At 45.1% G+C, this 19430-nt stretch overlaps 1 protein-coding gene across 14 annotated transcripts in view; it reads right to left on the reverse strand.

The window, feature by feature from the left end:
• Positions 1 to 223: 223 nt before the first annotated feature.
• The window catches only part of WDFY3 (WD repeat and FYVE domain containing 3), a 281120-nt gene continuing 261913 nt past the window's right edge, over positions 224 to 19430 (reverse strand). For all 14 annotated transcript variants that reach the window (XM_069594602.1, XM_069594596.1, XM_069594599.1 and 11 more), the window contains 7 exons: positions 17976 to 18155; positions 13512 to 13694; positions 12007 to 12103; positions 8008 to 8331; positions 7282 to 7393; positions 6729 to 6926; positions 224 to 3571 (listed from right to left, as the gene is read on the reverse strand). In XM_069594602.1, the coding sequence (XP_069450703.1) occupies positions 3448 to 3571; positions 6729 to 6926; positions 7282 to 7393; positions 8008 to 8331; positions 12007 to 12103; positions 13512 to 13694; positions 17976 to 18155 (1218 nt within the window). In that variant the 3' untranslated portion in view covers positions 224 to 3447. The remainder of the gene's footprint in view (positions 3572 to 6728; positions 6927 to 7281; positions 7394 to 8007; positions 8332 to 12006; positions 12104 to 13511; positions 13695 to 17975; positions 18156 to 19430) is intronic.

A 19430-nucleotide genomic window follows, 5' to 3' on the forward strand; every position in this document is an offset into this window, starting at 1 on the left:
AGCCAGGTCCTAGCAGCCAACACCTCTGCAAGCAGAGACTTTAAGCAGGCACTTCTGAGAGATATATTCACAACTAGAAAAGAACTACACACATGCTTTACTGGACCTCAGTTTTGTTTTTCATTCTCTGAAGAGCTGGCTCAAAAACTTTTTCTTTTTTTCCTGGGGGTGGTAAGTAGGAGGTATTTATCTGAAATGAAAAAAAAAAAAGTATCTGGACTACTGCATTTAATCATGTATTGTAATTGTGTTACTCTACCTTTTTGCATCAGAGACAGATATACAATGAACATTCAGTTATCACAGGTTGCACACTAAGATAGTAATTCTTCAGGCCTTTTACATAACCACCAAAGAACAGATATTGGATTCTGCAATATAGTACAAAAGTCCACAGTCAATCCAGTCTTAGCCAGTATCTTCAATTTACTTCTGTTGCTGTACAAATAATCGGCCATTACTAGGGCTTACAAGTTAATAACAGGACAAAAAAATATACATTGCACTGACACAAAAAGTCAGCTGTGTTAATAGTCATGCAACAAGTAACCAAACTTGCTGAAATTAAAAATACTTTCTAAAAACAGTTTTAATGGCATAAATATTTTATACACAGTTCATTTACCCAAACAAAATGTATTTAAATGATACAAAGCAAAAATAAGTTTCTACCAACTTTATACATAAGAAAGTGCAAAATAACTTATCTAGAGTGTTTTGCTATTATCCAGACGGATGGCTGCTGTGGGCAGCTAGTCTCCTCTTCAAAAGCATGACATTACCATGCCACACTACACACAGATGTTAGAAAACAGGGATGAATGAATGGATGGATGGAACAACCACTACAAAGATCAGGCAGAAGCCCTGTGAGGTACTCTCAGAGAAAGAACATGGACCACACAAAGGTGGGTGTACATGCTGAGAATATATGTTGATAAACAAATGTGCATGGAACAGAAAGACATCCAGAGAAACGATTAGTTTATGTGAGTGAGTGTACTTGGGTGTGTGAGTGATTTGTGATTTCTGCATTAAAAGCAAAAAGGAAAAGAAACCCCACTGAACAAAACGGTTGCCCACAGCACCAGCTGCCAGAGGAAATACTATCATGAGGGTTTTGGTTTCCACCTTCTAGTTATGGAAGTTGTGTCGGAAAGTTTAAAAGTGTTCATCTCATATAACTTCATATTACACAGAGGAATAACCTTTAAGTAACTACGTACAGACATTCATATATTCAAGTCTTTAAAGAACATCTCTGCCGCTGGGTTTGGGGTAAACATGGTTCATGGACACAAGGAGGACGCCTCTTTTAAAAAGTGTAGAATAACACTGCTACAACTCATCTCTAGGTCCGGACAGGGGCAAAGCCCACGGCTAGGTGAGAGCACAGGTCCTGCAACTGTTGAACACCCAGCATTATTTATTAGAACGGAAGTTAGAAGGTTGGGGACGGAGCGGGGAGGAACGTGGGGGAGAGGGAGACACAGGAAGGAAAACAGAACACACTTTTCTTCAAGTTAAAGTATTAATGCCAATAATCCTTTTATTAACAAGTATATTTGAACTTTTAGAAATGGAAGTGTTTTCCTCAATTTTGATATGTAATCATAAATAGACGGTAGGCTCAGACCTAAGTAAATAAAGGTGTAAATTTAGTAAGCATAAGGCACTAAAGCAGCCTTTATATTTTTCTCTTGGAGACCTAGTTATCAGGAAGAACAAATTTGTTCTTAAGCTGGTTTCAGCCCATTAGGTACAAGGTTACTATTGTACCAATGCCTATGCTTGAATGCATGTGCATATATGTGCATTTTAGTGCATAAGTGTGCCTGTCACCAGGGCCTAAGGATGAAAACTTGGGAATGCCAAAGCCGCTGTCCTTCGTATGATACTCCGAGAGGTGTGAAGGCCTGTCCTTCCTTTCCTGGGCCATAAATGCTTCAATGTTTTTCAAATCACAGGGCTTTTAGATTTGTTCATAATATTATCACTAAATATCTGAAAATGTTAAAATCTAGATTAATCGTTTCATTTGTTTTATATATATATTTATATATGTACATAACACACATTTTAAAAAATCCCACCACCAAAGCCTTTTTCTTCTGTAAACGAAACTTATCTCTTTGCCCCCACCAGCTTTAGTCTCCCTGGATTTGTGTGTTCTGTATCCAACTAGTAGAACAAATTAAATAACTAAATATTAAAATACTGTACTTATATTCATAGCAAAAACAAAAAAATAGACATTGATACAGTATAAATCTCACTGTTTTCAGGTAGATGGCATTAAATGGTAAAGGTTAAATATAAGCAGTTCTGACATGATCCAGTTTTACAACAAGGTTTACATGTTAATTCTGTACACTTTTTTCTTTTGTTTTAACCCTTTTTTGGAAAATAAGCTATAGTAGAACATTAGTGTCACCAAAGACACATACTTCTTATGTTCTATGCAAGAGAAGCTAATTTGGGTTACATGCAAATATATTTCCATCAGTTGAGGCAGGGCTGTTTCCTGCACTGCGTGGATTGCCTGACCATCAGGGCGCAGTGCTAAGAACAGATGCTTTGACCACAGGGCAGTCCAAAGAGAAGTCTACGTGGGGCCTTATGACATCAGAACAACACCGAGGTGGTGTGTAGCCATGTGCAAGATGCCCAAAGATTGCCAGGGTATCTCAGGGCCAGACTTCTGTTCTCCCACACTGTTTCCTAAAGAAGGTCCACATGACATTGTTTTGGTTACTAGCTTAGGTTAAGTGGAGATACCGTGGGCAACTTGAGAGAAAGGACATCAGGCACACGAGCTGGGCTTAAAAGGGGAAAGGAAAAAAGACCACAGATAATGTCTTTGAAGATTTAAAAAAAACCATATTTATAATTAATTGGTGAGCGATGTCAGACAAACCATAAGTATTTCATTGAATTAGTGGTTTAGTTGGAAGTCTCATGTTACAGGCTGTTAAGTCCTTATTTAGAAAAAAGGCCTTTGTACCTATTTACAATATACACAGTTACTTGCAAAGAAGTCAGATTTACAACCATTTTCTAAAAGCCTTTCTTTTTTTTCTAGTTGTTGACTTTTCCAATCGAGGATGAGTAGCTCTACAAAAACGAGACGCAAGGAAAGAACAGGTAACACGTGAGGATTTTCTCTTGGAGACAGCGATTGTTAAGGGAGAGTCGGATACTGAGCTGTTGCTCCCGGGAACCACCTCGTCTTCTCAGCAGGTGCTGCTCCCCTGCACAGTGCCTGCCCCACGACTGGACTCTACACCCGTTTAGCCAGTGTTCCCTTTGAATCCCACACTTCAGACGCGTGGTGTGAAGAGATGTGTAAACGGAGACTGTCTTGATGCCTTCCAAGCTGCGAGTTGTGACGGGGGAGGCGGGAAGCGGGGTCTCCAGACCGTGGTCTCCGATCAGCTTGGTGAATCTTCAACAATTCCGGGGCCCGTCTTCTGAACTCCTCTCATGCTGTAAGTTGTAGTAACAGTTCTGACAGACACGTACTGGGGAGGAGATTTTCAAGCGTTTGATTTCTGACTGAAATCGGCTGCACCTAAAGGAGAGGCAAAACCAGGTAGTTATGGATTTTTCCCCACATTGGACCACTGGGCCCCGAAATGCTCATTTAAAACCAGAACGGACAGCCTGCAGTGTAATGCTCAAGACCATATTGTGTCAGAAGAATGCCAGAGGCCGTACTGGTGTGGGTCATGTGGTTTTTGACCAAGGACCACGAGGAATGCTGTATTCCTTGTTTCATTCTATGAAGAAATGTGCTAATAAACCAAGGCAAGGCATTTATTTGACAAAAGAAGATTAGAAAAAAAAAAGTTAAGATTCTGCTACAGGATGAAGCCAGGGGAACTGAACAGCTCTGAGGCCGTTCTTCCTGTGCAGGACAGAAGCAGGGCATTCTTCCTCATGTCCTGTAACCTTGGGCGGTATGCCAATGTCTTTACTTCGAGCCTGACTATTTTCCCTGGGCATTAGAGCTCTCACTACTTATTTTAGAAGATACTTTGGTCACTAAAGAGTTCTTCTGAGCTTTTAAACACTTGGACTCACTCTTCAGTCATTTCTTAAACACATAGTTTGACTTTTCTGTCTGGTCCAAATGTTCTCATTTTTGGTTTATCTTGACAGAATTTCTTGAGGTGGAATACACACTTGGAGATGTTCTTTATAGAAAGCATTCTTATTCCTGGCATAAAGCAGGGTATGACCCTGAATGTGGCACTCCGTCACTTTGAGCTCGGCTTTTCACAAGACTGAAAATTTTATTTCCTCCATTAATCTATCAGTACAAGTGTCCAGAGAATAAGTGAAGCGCCAGCAGCCTCGGGGGTTTAAGGGACTGGACTTTGAGGAGACCCTTAGGAATGCTGGCAAGCTCCCTTAGCAGCTCAAGGGTAAAAGATCATGGCAGGGCTATGCCCTCTGGGACAGCATTCCTTCCATGCTCATTATGTCATCCTCTGTCACTTGTTTGGTTGGTTTTTCAAATAAAGCCTCCATTCAACATTTGAGGGCCTGGGATAATTTAAAGAATCACCTACATGTAAACAGTACTTTGAAAATTAAACACTACAAAGAACAGATGTATGTCAGCAGACATATGGAGCAGCAGATGACCAGAAATTACCAGATCACTAGGCTTCACAGAGTGGGTGTCTCAAAGCACAGAAGCTCAAGACAGATACCTCTGCCATCATGGAAATTCCTGTAAGAAGTAGCTGGCAGCAACTTTCTGCTACCTCACCTTGAATCAGGCATCTCAGGAGAAAAGGTTTAAGACATTAATCTGAAAACAAATTTATAATTATGATAACACTTTTTACTAAACACCTATACTGCCAGACTTTGCACCTGGTGCTTTACAAAACTCATATGTGATTTCAGAAAGGGCTAGTAATGTGCTGAGATGACGCAATGGAGAACAGCCCAGTGAGTACCTGGGCAGTGTAAACCCAAGACCATAGCCTTTCCAATAAGCCAAGGCCCTCAGTGACTGGCTCAGGAGCAATGATACACTTTGTGTTTTCTATGAAAGTATCTTTCGAGTAAGGCAATATACATATTAGTGAGTACTGCCTGGGGGATCTTTTCGGTTGTCTGCCATGAAAACTAAGGACTGGGGCTTCCCTGATGGTCTAGTGGTTAAGAATCTGCCTGCCAATGCAGGGGACACGGGTTTGATCCCTGGTATGGGAAGATCCCACATACCTCGGAGGAACTAAGCCTGCGTGCCTCAACTACTGAGCCCACACGCCCTGAGACCTGTATTCCACAACAAGCCCACGCGCTGCGATGAAGGGGAGCCCGCACTGCAACTGGAGAGAGTCCACGAATGGCAATGAAGACCCAGTGCAGGCAAAAACACATGCATGCATGCATTCCTGCCTGGGAAATCCCATGGACAGAGGAGGCGGACAGGCCACAGTCCAAAGGGTCACAGAGAACTGGACACGACTGAGAGACTAAGCAGGCAAATATGTAGGTAAATAAATCTTAAAAAAAGGAAAGTAATGCGTGAACATGCATGTGTGGGACCCCAGTGTATGACAGAGATGCCAAGGAGTTAAGTGTATATGGGACAGCTGACTATTCATACCCGGGAAATGTAAGTGATCCCCACCTCATGTCATACCCCTAAATAAATTCCAAATGGATTTGAACCTAAAGACCCAAATGGGAAAAACAAAACTTTGAAACTTTTAAAAGAAAATGAACAAGGCCATCTTTATGACCTCAGGACAGAGAAAGATTTTTTAAGGCCAAAAAAAAGGAAGCGAAAGTAATAAAAAGTAACACATGCTACTACATCAAAATTCTAAACCCGTGTGCCAGAAAAAAGACATACATCAAGTTAAAAACACAAGCCACAGACTGGCAGAAGATATCTGCAAGACATATATAAGGCAAAGGATCAGAGCCCAGGATACAAAACAACTCAAGTAGGTGGAAAAAAACCAAGAGCAAACCCAAAGGGGAAATGGGCCAAGTTACCCCATAGGAGACTCAAAACTGCCAATAAGCATATGAAAAGATGCTCAACCTCAGAGACGCTGCAAGCTAGAACAACACAATCTGGCTCTCAGATTGGCACAAGTGGAAAAGCTTGGCAGTTCCAGGTATGAATAAGCACTGCAAGAACTGACATATCCCACTGGAGGGAGAGCGAACTAGCACTACTGTTCTGGAGAGTAATCTGGCAATAGCTAGTTACGCTCAGGGCTATGTCTGCCATCTAGCAATTCCTTTCCGAGGCATCTCCTCCAGGGAAACTCCAGCTTGTGTATGAAGAGGGCATTTATAATGGTGTGCATTGCAGTATTACTTATCGTTCTGATAAAATGAAAGAAAATCCCTTGAGTCCAACAAGGACCTCCCTGGTGGTCCAGTGGTTACGAGTCAGCCTGCCAAAGCAGGGGACACAGGTTCAAACCCTGGCTGAAGAAGATCCCACCTGCCACCAGGCCACTGAGCCCATGAATCACATCCACTGAAGCCTGTGCACCCAGAGCCCCGCCTCTGCAAGAAGAGAAGCCGCAGTGAGAAGAAGCCCGAGCACCACAACTAGAGTAACCCGAACCCTCGCTGCAACTAGAGGAAAGCCTGTTCACGGCAGTGGAGACCCAGAGCAGCTAAAGATACATAAGCAAACATTAATTTTTTAATTAAAAGGAAAGAAAGCTTGCATTTCATCTTACTTCTGGCAGAAGAGCTGACCGCAGTTCCTGCAATGGTGCCGTCTTTCCGTGAGAGAGAACCGCACGGAGCAGCCTGAACAGCTGTCCCCTCCTTCGTCCTTCACCCAGTGGTCAGCGGCGGAGCGGCCGGGCTGGTCGCTCACAGACCAGCTGAACACCCGGCCCCGACTGTCGCCCACGAGGATCCTGCTGTGGTCCCTGCAGGAGACACGGCAGAGTTACCGCCATGCGGCCGCAGCTCCCTGTGACCCTGGTCCCCAGTGGATGTGTGTGCTGGGGAGGGGTCGAGTGTGGATAGGCACAGAACCGCACTGAGCCTGAATGCACACTTCCATCTCAACCCTCCATGCATCAAACCGTGCTATTATCTCTGAAGAACAGAGAAGGCAAAGTTTTTTTGGTTTTTGAAATTCACAAGTGAAATCCACACACTGGCAGGTGTCCTGGTGTGTCTGGTGCAGCCCCACAGGATAATACAGATGAAACCTGTGCTCCCCAGAGGTGGCTTGAGTGTGGGTGCCCAGGCTGGGCCCCAGGAGAGCTGGCCACTTACTTGGAGACGCCCAATGCGGTGATCTCGGCAGGGTGAGCGTTGTCCTTCCGGTCGAAGGCCGTGTGCATGGTCAGCTTACTCCTGAACACCAGCTGCCGTTCCCAGCGATACCCTGGGGCAGAAAAGGGCAACGCATGACTGACGAAGCGAGGGGAGCCCATGTATGGTAGGTGGCCCCTGACAAAGGGCTCTCAGACCTCAGGGTGCTGCCGAACACAGCTCTAGCAGCCTCTCTGGTTCTCGGTCGCTGCTGCCTTGGTTATTAAAGGTCCAGCAGTCTAGCCTGACACTGACCACGGACTCAGGCCTTCACAAAGACAAACACGGAGAGGGGGAAACCCTCAGTACTAGACACAACTTCTCCAGTTGAGGACCAGGCCCCTAACTCTATCACAGGTAAAGTTCTCTGTGAATAGAGTTTTATCTATTTATCCATAATCCATAGGCTGCCCATTTTCAAAAGCTTTCATAATTTGTGAATGAATGAAGTTTTGGTTTGAGGTTATTTTTCCTTACAAAATGCCCAACACACTGCAAATGCTACTGTAGGATAGACTCTCCAAGGGTCTCTAGGTCCACTTTACACAAGAAGAAACGTGAGGCCCTCTCAGCGGGCGGCCTCGGTCACAGGGAGGGGGCAAAGAGGAGCTGCAGCACTCTGCCTCAGTCCACCGACCCTCGCCAACCCACAAGGATTGACAAACAGACGTGGGACTTCTGAGTTACCAGGCTTCAATCGGCTGTAATTCCGCGCCTCGATGGGATTGGGGTGGGGGTGGTTAAGGGGAGTCTGAAGATGAGGTCTGCTCTGGCCCTCTGAATAGTTCACAAATATGAAGCCGTCTTTCTCATCGAGGCTGAGCTGATCGGACCAGCGCCTGGAGTCGTCGGAGCCACTGTCGTTATACCAGGTGGCTGTGGCTCGGCAGGAGGCTGCCCGGGGCCGGTGGCTGGTGCTGCTGGGCTGGCTGGGCGTGTCCTTGGGGTCCTGGCTGACGCTCTGCTCATCGGCTTCGGAGTCGCTGCTGTCCTCATCCTGGGCTTCTTGCCCTGGGTGATGCATTGGGGGAATTAGAGAACACACACACATCATGGTTAGATCCAGCTTTGTCCCACTCATATTTTTCCTCTAGTGGTTAAGACACAAGAGACAGTATTTTAAGCTCAATATCACAATATGCAAAGTCGCTTCAGTCGTGTCTGACTCTTTGTGGCCCTGTGGACTGTAGCCTGCTAGGCTCCTCTGTCCATGGTATTCTCCAGGCAAGAATAGTAGAGTGGGTTGCTATGCCCTCCTCCAGGGGACCTTCCTGACCCAGGGATCGAACTCACATCTCTCATGTCTCCTTCACTGGCAAGAGGGTTATTTATCACTAGCTCAACCTGGGAAGCCATAAAGGCAAATAAATTGCCAGAATTTTCAGTTAGGTATGATAGCAAAATGGCAGAATTTCAGAGTTTATAGACTGTTTTGGCCCAAATCCTTAGATCGGCATTTATTCTTTCACAATCTGGCCAAAGCCTGCCTTTATGACTTTCTCACCACCCGCACCTGCCTCACAGCCACAGCTCAGCTGGACATGCCCACTTGGCTCTCTACGCAGCCCTGCTCCTCCTCACAGCTAGTTCTGCACACGCGGGTTGGCCCTGCTTGGACCCATCTTCCCAATCTCTGTGTGTTCCAATGTGACCTATCTCTCAAGACATATCTTAAATGCTGCTTTCTCTAAAATCTTATGTGGTTCCTGCAACAGAAAGTTAACTCTCTCTTCTGGGCTCCTTTAACAGCTGTATGGCTCTCACACATTTAAAATTATCACTCCAAACTATTACTTTTGGTCATTATTTCTACAAGACAGCGGTCAGTTGCAGAGCAGGAGTCCCAGCAAGGTGCCTTCCACATAGCAGTCAATATAAATGACAGCACAGATGAGCAGACCATGGATAGAAATCTTAATTGAGAATTTCGTTCCTCTTCCTCTTTCCATTGTTATTGTGCATTTCTTCAGCTCAATTCCCTTGCAACAGTCTACTGGAGGGAAAACCAGCTTTCCTGGTGGCTCAGATGGTAAAGAATCTATCTGCCTGCAGTGCAGAAGACCCGGGTTCAATCCCTAGTTCAGGAAGATCCCCTGGAGAAGAGAATGGCAACAAACTACAGTATCCTTGCCTGGAGAATCCCATGGACAGAGGAGCCTGGCGAGCTACGGTCCACAGGGCTGCAAAGAGTCAGAACCTACTGAGCGACCAACACTTTCACTTACTTTCAAACATATGTAACTGGAACAAAGGAGAGAGCAAGACCAAGTGAGCAGGGACCTCCCTGGTGGTCCAGTGGTTAAGAATTCGCCTTCCAATGGTGGAGATACAGGTTTGATCCCTGGTCAGGGAACTAAGATCTCACACGCCGCAGGGCAACTAAGCCTGCGTGCCTCAACTAGTGAACCCATTCGCTCTGGAGCCCATGAACCTGCGTGTGTCAATGAAGATCCTGCGTGCCACAACTACAACTTGACTCAGCCAAAAACAAACAAACAAACAAACGAGCAAGCACCAGTCCACTACGCGTATTTTTTAACTAGACGAATACTTAATTTGCCTGTGGTAAGATCCAACCAGTCCATTCTGAAGGAGATCAGCCCTGGGATTTCGTTGGAAGGAATGATGCTAAAGCTGAAACTCCAGTATTTTGGCCACCTCATGCAGAGAGTTGACTCATTGGAAAAGACTCTGATGCTGGGAGGGATTGGGGGCAGGAGGAGAAGGGGACGACAGAGGATGAGATGGCTGGATGGCATCACTGACTTGATGGACGTGAGTGTGAGTGGACTCCGGGAGTTGGTGATGGACAGGGAGGCCTGGCATGCTGCGATTCATGGTGTCGCAAAGAGTCAGACACAACTGAGTGACTGAACTGAACTGAACTGAAAGAGTCTGCCTGCAATGAAGTAGACCAGGGATCAAACCTGAAGATCTACCCGAAGGAGGAAATGGCAACCCATTCCATTATTTCTGCCTGGGAAATCCCATGGACAGAGAAGACAGTCCATGGGATTACACAGAGTTGGACATAACTGAGCAATTAACACTACTACTAATGTTAGTAATCCAGTTGGCTAATTTCAGAGCTTTTTTTTTTTTTTAACCCAATGGCTTATGATCATGAAAGTCTTCAAACAGTGGTCTTTGACACAGGTTTGATTTCCAGAGAGCCACTAGCTCTCTCTTTCATCTGGGGCCCTGCCCTTGAGTCCTACCACTTTGACATGGTCCCAAGTTAACCCTTTCTGTAGGCTGCTCTCTGCCTCTGCCACTCTTGCCTAACTTTGTCCACAATGTGAAAACATAAAGAGGACAAAGACATACAAATGTCTCTCCTCCCTGAATCTGACCCCTTCTTCTCTCCTTATTCGTATTTTCCTGTTTTTCACTTACAAGCTTTGTTACGAGGAAGGGAGAGGGACACACTTCTCATTAGACTGAACAGTCGATGTCTGACACACAACAGTTATTAACTCTCAAATACTGACTGAACTGAATTCTGAGTGTAGGTCTTCAAACACCCAGATGACTTTCTTCTTAGTGGAACTGCAATTGTATGTGGAAATTTACACGCATTAAAGTAACACAAGCATTACAATGTCCTGTTCATCGGTTCTGGCAAAGAAAGTAAAAGCTACTGTCAGCTTACAAGGAGAAAGATTTGTGTCTTTCTGATAGTAAGTCTTTTCCCTTAGCAACTTCCTCATATTGTCAAACTCATGCTGAATTCTCAGTGTACAAAAATTAGTCACGGAGAGATGATCTGGAGGTTGAACTTAAAGCCCCGTTCCTTTCTATGAAGAGTCTTGGACCAGTTGATCTAACTCAGCGAGAGGTATTTCTCTGGAGACTCAGTAACCCAAAGCACACCTTAGCTTGATTCTTTGGTGCCATTTCCAAACATTCTGTGTGTGTATATATACACTGTGTATATATTTCACTGGAAAATGTTAAAGTGCTTCACAAACAGCAGGTACAGAACAAAGATTGGGGCTTCCCTGGTGGCTCAGTGGTACCAAGAACCTGCCTGCCAACGCAGGAGATGTGGGTTTAATCCCTGGGCTGCGAAGATACCCTGGAGGAGGAAATGGCAACCCACTCTAGTGTTCTTGCCTAGGAAATCGAGGGCCAGAGAAACCTGGTGGGCTATAGTGCATGGGGTCACAGAGTCGCACGTGACTTAGCGACTAAACAACAAGAATACAGATCAGCAGGCTCCTGTCTGATGAAGGCCCCTCCTGAGCGGGTCTAGGGCATGGACTCTGGTCTGTCTCTGTGAATAGTTTACAAACATGATGCTGCCCTGTCCCTCACATGGAGCTGTTCAAGTGATGGGGGGGACTGAGGTGTGGCCCTGACTCATCGGACAGTGGACTCTTGCACCTGCTTTGTATTTCTCAGAATGGAAAGCCCAAGCCTCTGGTATTCTGGGAAACTTGCAACTGTATTTATTGTGGGATGCGAAAGCTCACCATGAGACACTACCACATGGGGTGTTGCCTGATGAACCAGAGAACTCTGTGAGCCTGCCAGGCTGCTTTGCACATCAGGTGGTTAAGACCACTTCTGACAGCAATGCCCAACCTCAGGCTCTTGCTTACCTTGGTTGATGTAAGTTTACTCATAAGGATTAAAAAAAGAGAGACATGAAAATTACTGTGAAACTTAGAAAGTATTCAGTACCGATCTGTGCTTCTGGACAGTCTTCCTGCATTTCGAGGACTTCAGCAGGCTCAGGGGCTGGTGTTTCAGGAACTTGCAAAAATTCCATTCTCCAAAACTGAATTTAAATAAGCATGGGGAAAAAACCAAAACAACACAGTTGAACAGATTACAGAAACAATTTATGAGTTACTGCATGAAGATGGATTCTCAGGGTTAAATAGGTAACCTGATTTCTCTTATTATGTACAGTCAGGTTTCCCTGTATCTTGAAAAATGTGGCAGGGACTGCTTCCAGATTAAACAGTTCTCCCCAAACTGTGTCGCATGAGATGTCAGTGGGTTTTTCATGGTCAAGGGAAAGGAATGGGGTCAAAGAGATTTCAGAAACACAGTTAAACTATGTACACTTCCTTATTTCCTACAAAACCCCTGTGAGCCTTGCATACACTGATATGTACTTTACACCTCCAAGAAGGTGTACAGGAAGTAGGAGCCCCAGACATGTTTTGCTAGGGTGCTCTTCATGATGCCTGACAGATGGAGTAATCTGGAATGCTGCTCTGCAGCCCTGCAGCTTTGGGGGTGTGCCCTTTGGGGGAGTGGCCACAGTCTAAGAGTAGAATGTGGCCGGGGAGTGGCCTCATTGTGTAGCTCTGCTTGTGACTGTGATTACAAGGGCAGCAACCATCTGCTCTCTCCTTTTACAGAGCACAATTAAAGAAGGACATAAAGAAAAATCTCCCGAGAGAAACACCCAAGTATTAGAACAGACTAAAAAGGTAAACAGTCCGTGGATTCCATTTTTGGTAGAGGCCCAACGCATGAATGCATCGGCTTCCCTGGTGGCTCAGACAGTAAAGCTTCTGCCTACAATAAGGGAGACCAGTGTTCAATCCCTGGGTTTGGGAAGATCCCCTGGAGACGGAAATGGCAACCCACTCTAGTACTTTTGCCTGGAAAATCCCAGGGACAGAGGAGCCTGGTAGGCTACAGTCCATGGGATTGTGAAGAGTCAGACACAATTGAGTGATTTCACTTTTTTTCTTTTCAACACATGAAAACTAAGAAAAGGATAAACGGATCTAGGATTCAGGTAAAATCACCCAGGATCTGAGATAAGCAAGGAATGGATGACGTGAGGCCCCTGGAAGCATGATCGAGCTCTGTGATTCTCTGCAGAGAAGAGATGGTCCCCATTTTCCCTAAGAAGCCATCTGACGGGCTGAAAGGCCAATACTTGGGCAGCTGACATTTCTAGCAATCCCAGTGCGACAGGGAAACGGTGTCTCAGTGATCCTGTATCAAGTGGTCAATGCACTAACACATCTACTTAATGGGGGGAAAAAAGGCCAAGTCACTGACGCTCCCACATCTGATAACCCAGTGGCCAAGGTCTATATCTGAATGCCAGTTTGCTAAACAGCAGGACAACCTCCAGATGTCTTCACCTGCGGACAGCTACAGAAGCTTTGGGTGAACCAGGGCAGCAAACACCCTGGCTCATGTGCTCACGGTGGACCTACCCGGACCACGCCATCCGAGTGTCCCGTGACGATGACGTTCTGCGTGTCCCACTCGTTCATCTCTGACACGCAGCAACAGACGATCTGCTGGCTCCTGCCTGTGAACGTGTTCACACTTACGACGGGGTTCCCGTTGATGCTCCACACATGGATGTACGTGCCGGCGCAGGACACGATGTCCCCCTGAGACGGGGAAGAGAAACGTCACTCCCAGCAGAGGACACGCTCCTTTCAGAAGCAACTGAATCTTTGGTCTGGCTCTCGAGAACTCTCTTAAGTGCTTTGACTAGTGACTGGGTAGTTTCTGAGGTAGCCTGGAATCCAGAGCTTGCTGACTTAAAAAAAATACCCTGAACAGAGGCCTCTTTAAGAATTCAAGGTGGCATGAAGACTGGGCAAGGTGATCTGGTGATGGATTTGGAAGCCCTTCCACACACTCAGCAGAGCCCTGCTGCATTCCAAGTCAGAGCTATCTGTAATCTGAGGAGGTGATAACCACTCTTTTACTGTTTACAAAATCTATACCTTCCACCCACTTAATTTTACAAAATGAGCCCAATCATAAAAGCCACGGGGTAGAAGAGAAATCTTTTACTTTGGTGCAGCTGGGACTCTCCTTCAATAAACGAAAAGATGAAATCTTGGTAACACTGTAATATCCTATTACAAATTTGTATTCACAATAGAGAAGAAGAAAGCTAGTATGTAGGTCATTTCTTGGCACACGGAATTAAACCCTAAGACTCCCTGAGCAGAGAAGTCAGTTTTTCATGAGTTCCAGAGATAGAGGAAAAAAAAAAAAAAAAAAAAAAGGAAGCTTTTCCTTCAAATTCTACCAGTTTGGTGAAAAAACAACCCACTACCATTAAAGGAACTAAGATACTTCCTGAAGCATCAATAGTGTGTTGGTTAGTGCACTGGGCCCTTTAGACACCCCAAAGCTTCTACACCATCCCAGGCAGCCTCTCCTATCCCTGAGATAGTCTGACAGGCGTGATGCTAGGTCTGACTTCAGAAATGATCTGGTGGACACAGCCAGTGGGCGTAGGACAACATACAGGAATTGGAAGATGGTCATCAAAACAATAAATATGCCAGCAAATCTGGAAAACGCAGCAATGGCCACAGGACTAGAAAAGATCAGTTTTTATTCCAATCCCAAAGAAAGGCAGGGCCAAAGAATGCTCAAACTACTGCACAATTGCACTCATTTCACAAGCTAGCAAAGTAATTCTCAAAATTCTCCAAGCTAGGCTTCAACAGTATGTTAACTGAGAACGTCCAGATGTTCAAGCTGGATTGAGAAAAGGCAGAGGAACCAGAGATCAAATTGCCAACATCTACTGGATCATAGAAAAAGCAAGAGAATTTCAGAAAGACATCTACTTCTGCTTCACTGACTATGCTAAAGCCTTTGACTGTGTAAATCACAACAAACTGGAAAATTCTTCGAGATGGGAATACCAGACCACCTTTCCTACTGCCTGAAAAATCTGTATGTAGGTCAAGAAGCAACAGTTAGAACTGGACATGGGAAAATGGACTGGTTTCAAATTGGGAAAGGAGAACATCAAGGCTGTATATTGTCACCCTGCTTATTTAACTTCTATGCAGAGTATATCATGCAAAATGCTGGGCTGGATAAAACACAAGCTAAAATCAAGATTGCCAGAGAAATATCAACAACCTCAGAAATGCAAATGACACCACCCTTATGGTAGAAAGTGAAGAGGAACTAAAGAGCCTCTTGATGAAAGTGAAAGAGGAGAGTGAAAAAGTTGGCTTAAAATTCAAAAAACTAAGATCATGGCATCCAGCCCCATCCCTTCATGGCAAACAGATGGAGAAACAATGGAAACAGTGACAGACTTTATTTTTTTGGGCTCCAAAATCACTGCAGATGGTGAATGCAGCCATGAAATTAAAAGATGCTTACTCCTTGGAAGAAAAGCAATGGCCAACCTAGACAGCATATTAAAAAGCAGAGACATTACTTTGCTGACAAAGGTCTGTCTAGTCAAAGCTATGGTTCTTCCAGTAGTCATGTATGGATAAGAGAATTGGATTACAAAGAAAGCTGAGTGCCAAAGAACTGATGCTTCTGAACTGTGGTGTTGGAGAAGACTCTTGAGAGTCCCTTGGACTGCATGGAGATCCAACCAGTCCATCCTAAAAGAAATCAGTCCTGAATATTCATTGGAAAGACTGATGCTGAAGCTCCAATACTTCAGCCACCTTATGTGAACAGCTGACTCATTAGAAAAGACCCTGATGCTGGGAAATGATTGCATTCGGGAGAAGGGGATGACAGAGGGCGAGATGGTTGGATGGCATCCCTGACTCAATGGACATGAGTTTGAGCAGGCTCTGGGAGATAGTGAAGGACGGGGAGGCCTGGCGTGCTGCAGTCCATGGGGTTGCAAAGAGTTGGGCGTGACTGAGAAACTGAACAACTTCAAGAACAGAGGAAAGCTAGAAACGAAACAGCAGGACCCATGCAAGAGAGAAGGGAAGGCAGGCGTGACCCGGTGCTTTTCCAAACCACTGTCTGCGGTGGTCTTGCTACTGTTCCTTCCCCTTCTCCCCCAGTCTACCAAGGTGGCAAGAACCAAACCAAAACCCAAACAAAAACCACACTGAGCAAAGCGCTGCTGTGTCTACCTCTGGAACCACCTCTGACGACGAGTGTCAGCAACTGAGTTTTAATTAATGGGTTCAGTCTCTGTAGGAGATGGGAGGCTGCCACCCCATGATGCACTACACAAGACATTCTGCAATTACTCCAGGGCACCTCAATTAGAGTGCGTTTGAGCAAACCCTGTGGTTATGAGGGTTGAGAGTAAGAAGAATTAAAGGGCAGCTGCAAGGCAACTTATGCCCAAAGTGTAGACTGCAGTAAGGCAGACTTGATGATGGCTACAAAAATGTAACAGAAATAGAAATCTTCTCATGAGTGATGGAAATGACAAACGAATCTTCAAAGGTAAAAATCTAACATGTCTGTAGTGTCTGCAGCAACTACTGCAATCCAGTGAGTGTATGCTGGCCCCAGTGACAACTAACTAAAATAAAATCTTCAGCATTTAAGAACAATCAAAAACTAAGTGCCTGAAATAGTGCAATTATGCATTTGACTCAGAGCAACACAGTGAAGCGCAGGGTGGTTCTGCTGCACTGACATTTCCATAAACCTCCTCTTAGATGCCTTTGCAGGAGCAACCAAAGGTGCTGTTTTAAAAAACATTTTAAGCCTTTCAAATATATATGAAAACAAATTTGACTCTCTTATCCCCACACGCTCCCCACTCATTCCTGACTCTGATTACTCTTATTATTGTGAGACAATCTAAGTTACATTAACTGGCCTTCCCTGGTGGCTCAGTGGTAAAGAACCCACCTGCCAATGCAGGAGGTGCAGGTTCGATCCCTGGGTCAGGAAGATCCCCTGGAGGAGGGCATGGCAACCCACTCCAGGATTCTTGCCTGGAGAATCCCATGGACAGAGGAGCCTGGTGGCCTACAGTGCATGGGGTCACAAGAGAGTCAGACGAGACTCAGCAAGTCCATGGCACAACTGCAAGTGCCATTAAGTGGGAATGAGTAAATTTCCTTTTCTTCTTTTTCTCTGAGTGACTACAAGGTATTTGACTGAAAGCACAGTACTCAATACTCAGAATCTTCTGGTATAAATTAAAGATATGCCTCCTTTGAAAGGAAAGCTGCCCGTGGCTGATGGTATGACAAAGCTAGGACCACTCTGCGTCACTAGCATGATGCCCGGCGGGGCTGACAGCAAGGGTGGGAGTGAATATTTACAGCTAAGAAGTGATGAGCTTGGGGGTTCTCATTAACTTGCAGACTGACTTGCACATGTGAGAATTTGTCCCCTGGACACAGAGACCTCATTCTCTCTAAACCTACCCTGAATGTTCCTTGCTTCCCAACACCCCAAACCAATGACTTTTTCCCCCTCCTTGCCCAGTCTGCATGGAGGCTCCTATGCCAGCACATTTCTTTTGTTCTGTTTCAGTGTCTTTTTGAGGGCCATTTTTTTTTATACCTTTGGAATCTGTTTTGAAAACCGTTTACAACAATTTTTCTCTTGTTTGGATACCCAAATATTACTCTCCTCACTTTATAAACACTTTGAACATATTTCATCAAACTTCAACAATTTTAACAAATCCCACCAATTCCTTGCTTTTAAAAAAGCACATTCTACACTGTTTTATTTTGAACTAAATCTTGCTCTTTGAAGTATTGCTGCAGTGATTGGATTTTAAGACAGAATTGTTTCCTGGGTTACAAACTTTAATATCCATTTGCTTTTGCAAACAACATCTAAACCAAGTGGCTTTTATAAGATGTATATCCATCAACTTGGAAAGCAGAGTTATTTTGTATTTATGCTGGCCAGAGTTATGTGTTCCTACACACAAAACAAGTGAGCAATTTATGACTTACGGTTAATTCATTGATACACAGAGCAGACACGGGAGCCCGGTGGCCTCGGAGCTGGGTTAGGAACGACAGCTTGTTCAGGTCCCAGATGATGCAGGTTCGGTCTCGGGACCCGCTGACGATGATGTGATAGGCTAACGACGCGGTGGCACAGGTGACCGTATCAGTGTGGCCAAGTAAGGCCTAAAAGGGGAACAGATGAGACCTGGTCTCAGGTGGCTGTGCTCCTTACTGGACTCCAAACAGCTGCGTGTGCTGCGAACCGAGAGGTGTGCAGCTAGTGGGGAGCACCTTGAGTAGCAGCACCTGGAAGGCCCTCATTCTTTTCTCGCCACTGTCCCTGCCTCCCCAACCAGGGGTAAGAGAGAAGTGTGGAGGACTTGGGAGATGCCACTCTCCATTAGTATCTTACTTCTCTCCTGGCCTCAGCCCAGGATCTCAGAAGGAAGGGAGAGTCGCAACTGCAACCCAGCTGGGGTTTTCTCACACTTCCCCTCTCCACACGGAGATGTGTCGATCATAGTCCCCAAATTCAGAATTTAAATTCTGAATCTATTCTTTTCTGCTATCAATTCTTCGAAGTCCATTCTACAGAACTACAATTGGATATGTTTTTTAAAAATGTAAGTGCGTGGTTGTAATACATGGTCCCAGGAAGATACAGCGAAAATGCAGCTCTGACGTGTCTGCTGAGCACCTGTTAGGAGCTGGACACACCTGGGTGTCTCCTGCACCGGAGAGGGACCTGTTCTCAAACCAGAATAAACACGTTTCTCTTTTGCTGGGATATGAAGAGAAATAGGATCAAGGGAAATGGTAGTGCACGAAGACAAACATTTTGAAGGAAAAGATTCAGATGACTGTTAGGAATTTCTGAGTATTTACTATTTATCAAATTTTGGTGATGCACACACCCTTACTATATACTTAGCAAACCCAGAAGACTGTTCGAAGTGAGAAGTACTTGGCACTGAGGGGCTAACAGGCACGCTAGCTGGCTGCGAAGCCCATTTTCTACATTGAAAATATTGCAAGCAGGAGTGTTTGGACCAGCAAACTGCACTGAGAGCCTTGCGCCTGCTCACGTGGAGACTGTCTCACAAGGACTCACCTTTAGACCCAGCAACCACTGAAGGTTCTGGACAATAGAGATGGTCACTGGAGTAAGCAAGAGGGGCTCAATTCTTTCTATAGGTATTGAAAACAGCACTGTTTGTCTGAGGCTGGTTTTAAAATAGCTTTGGAATCACACAGAACTGAATTTATATCCTGGCTTTACCACAAGGTTTGACATGGGCCTGTGTATTAAGTTCCCTAAGCCGTGGTTTTTCCAGGTGTTAATTAGCTCGGGCTGATAATGATCTTGTAGAAATGTCAGGATTGCAGTTTTACATTTTTTAAACTCCCAGCACAGTGCCCTGAACACGGCAGGTGTTCAGTAAATGTCAGATATTACTG

Source organism: Ovis canadensis, chromosome 6 (assembly GCF_042477335.2).
Source record: "Ovis canadensis isolate MfBH-ARS-UI-01 breed Bighorn chromosome 6, ARS-UI_OviCan_v2, whole genome shotgun sequence".
NCBI lineage: Eukaryota > Metazoa > Chordata > Mammalia > Artiodactyla > Bovidae > Ovis > Ovis canadensis.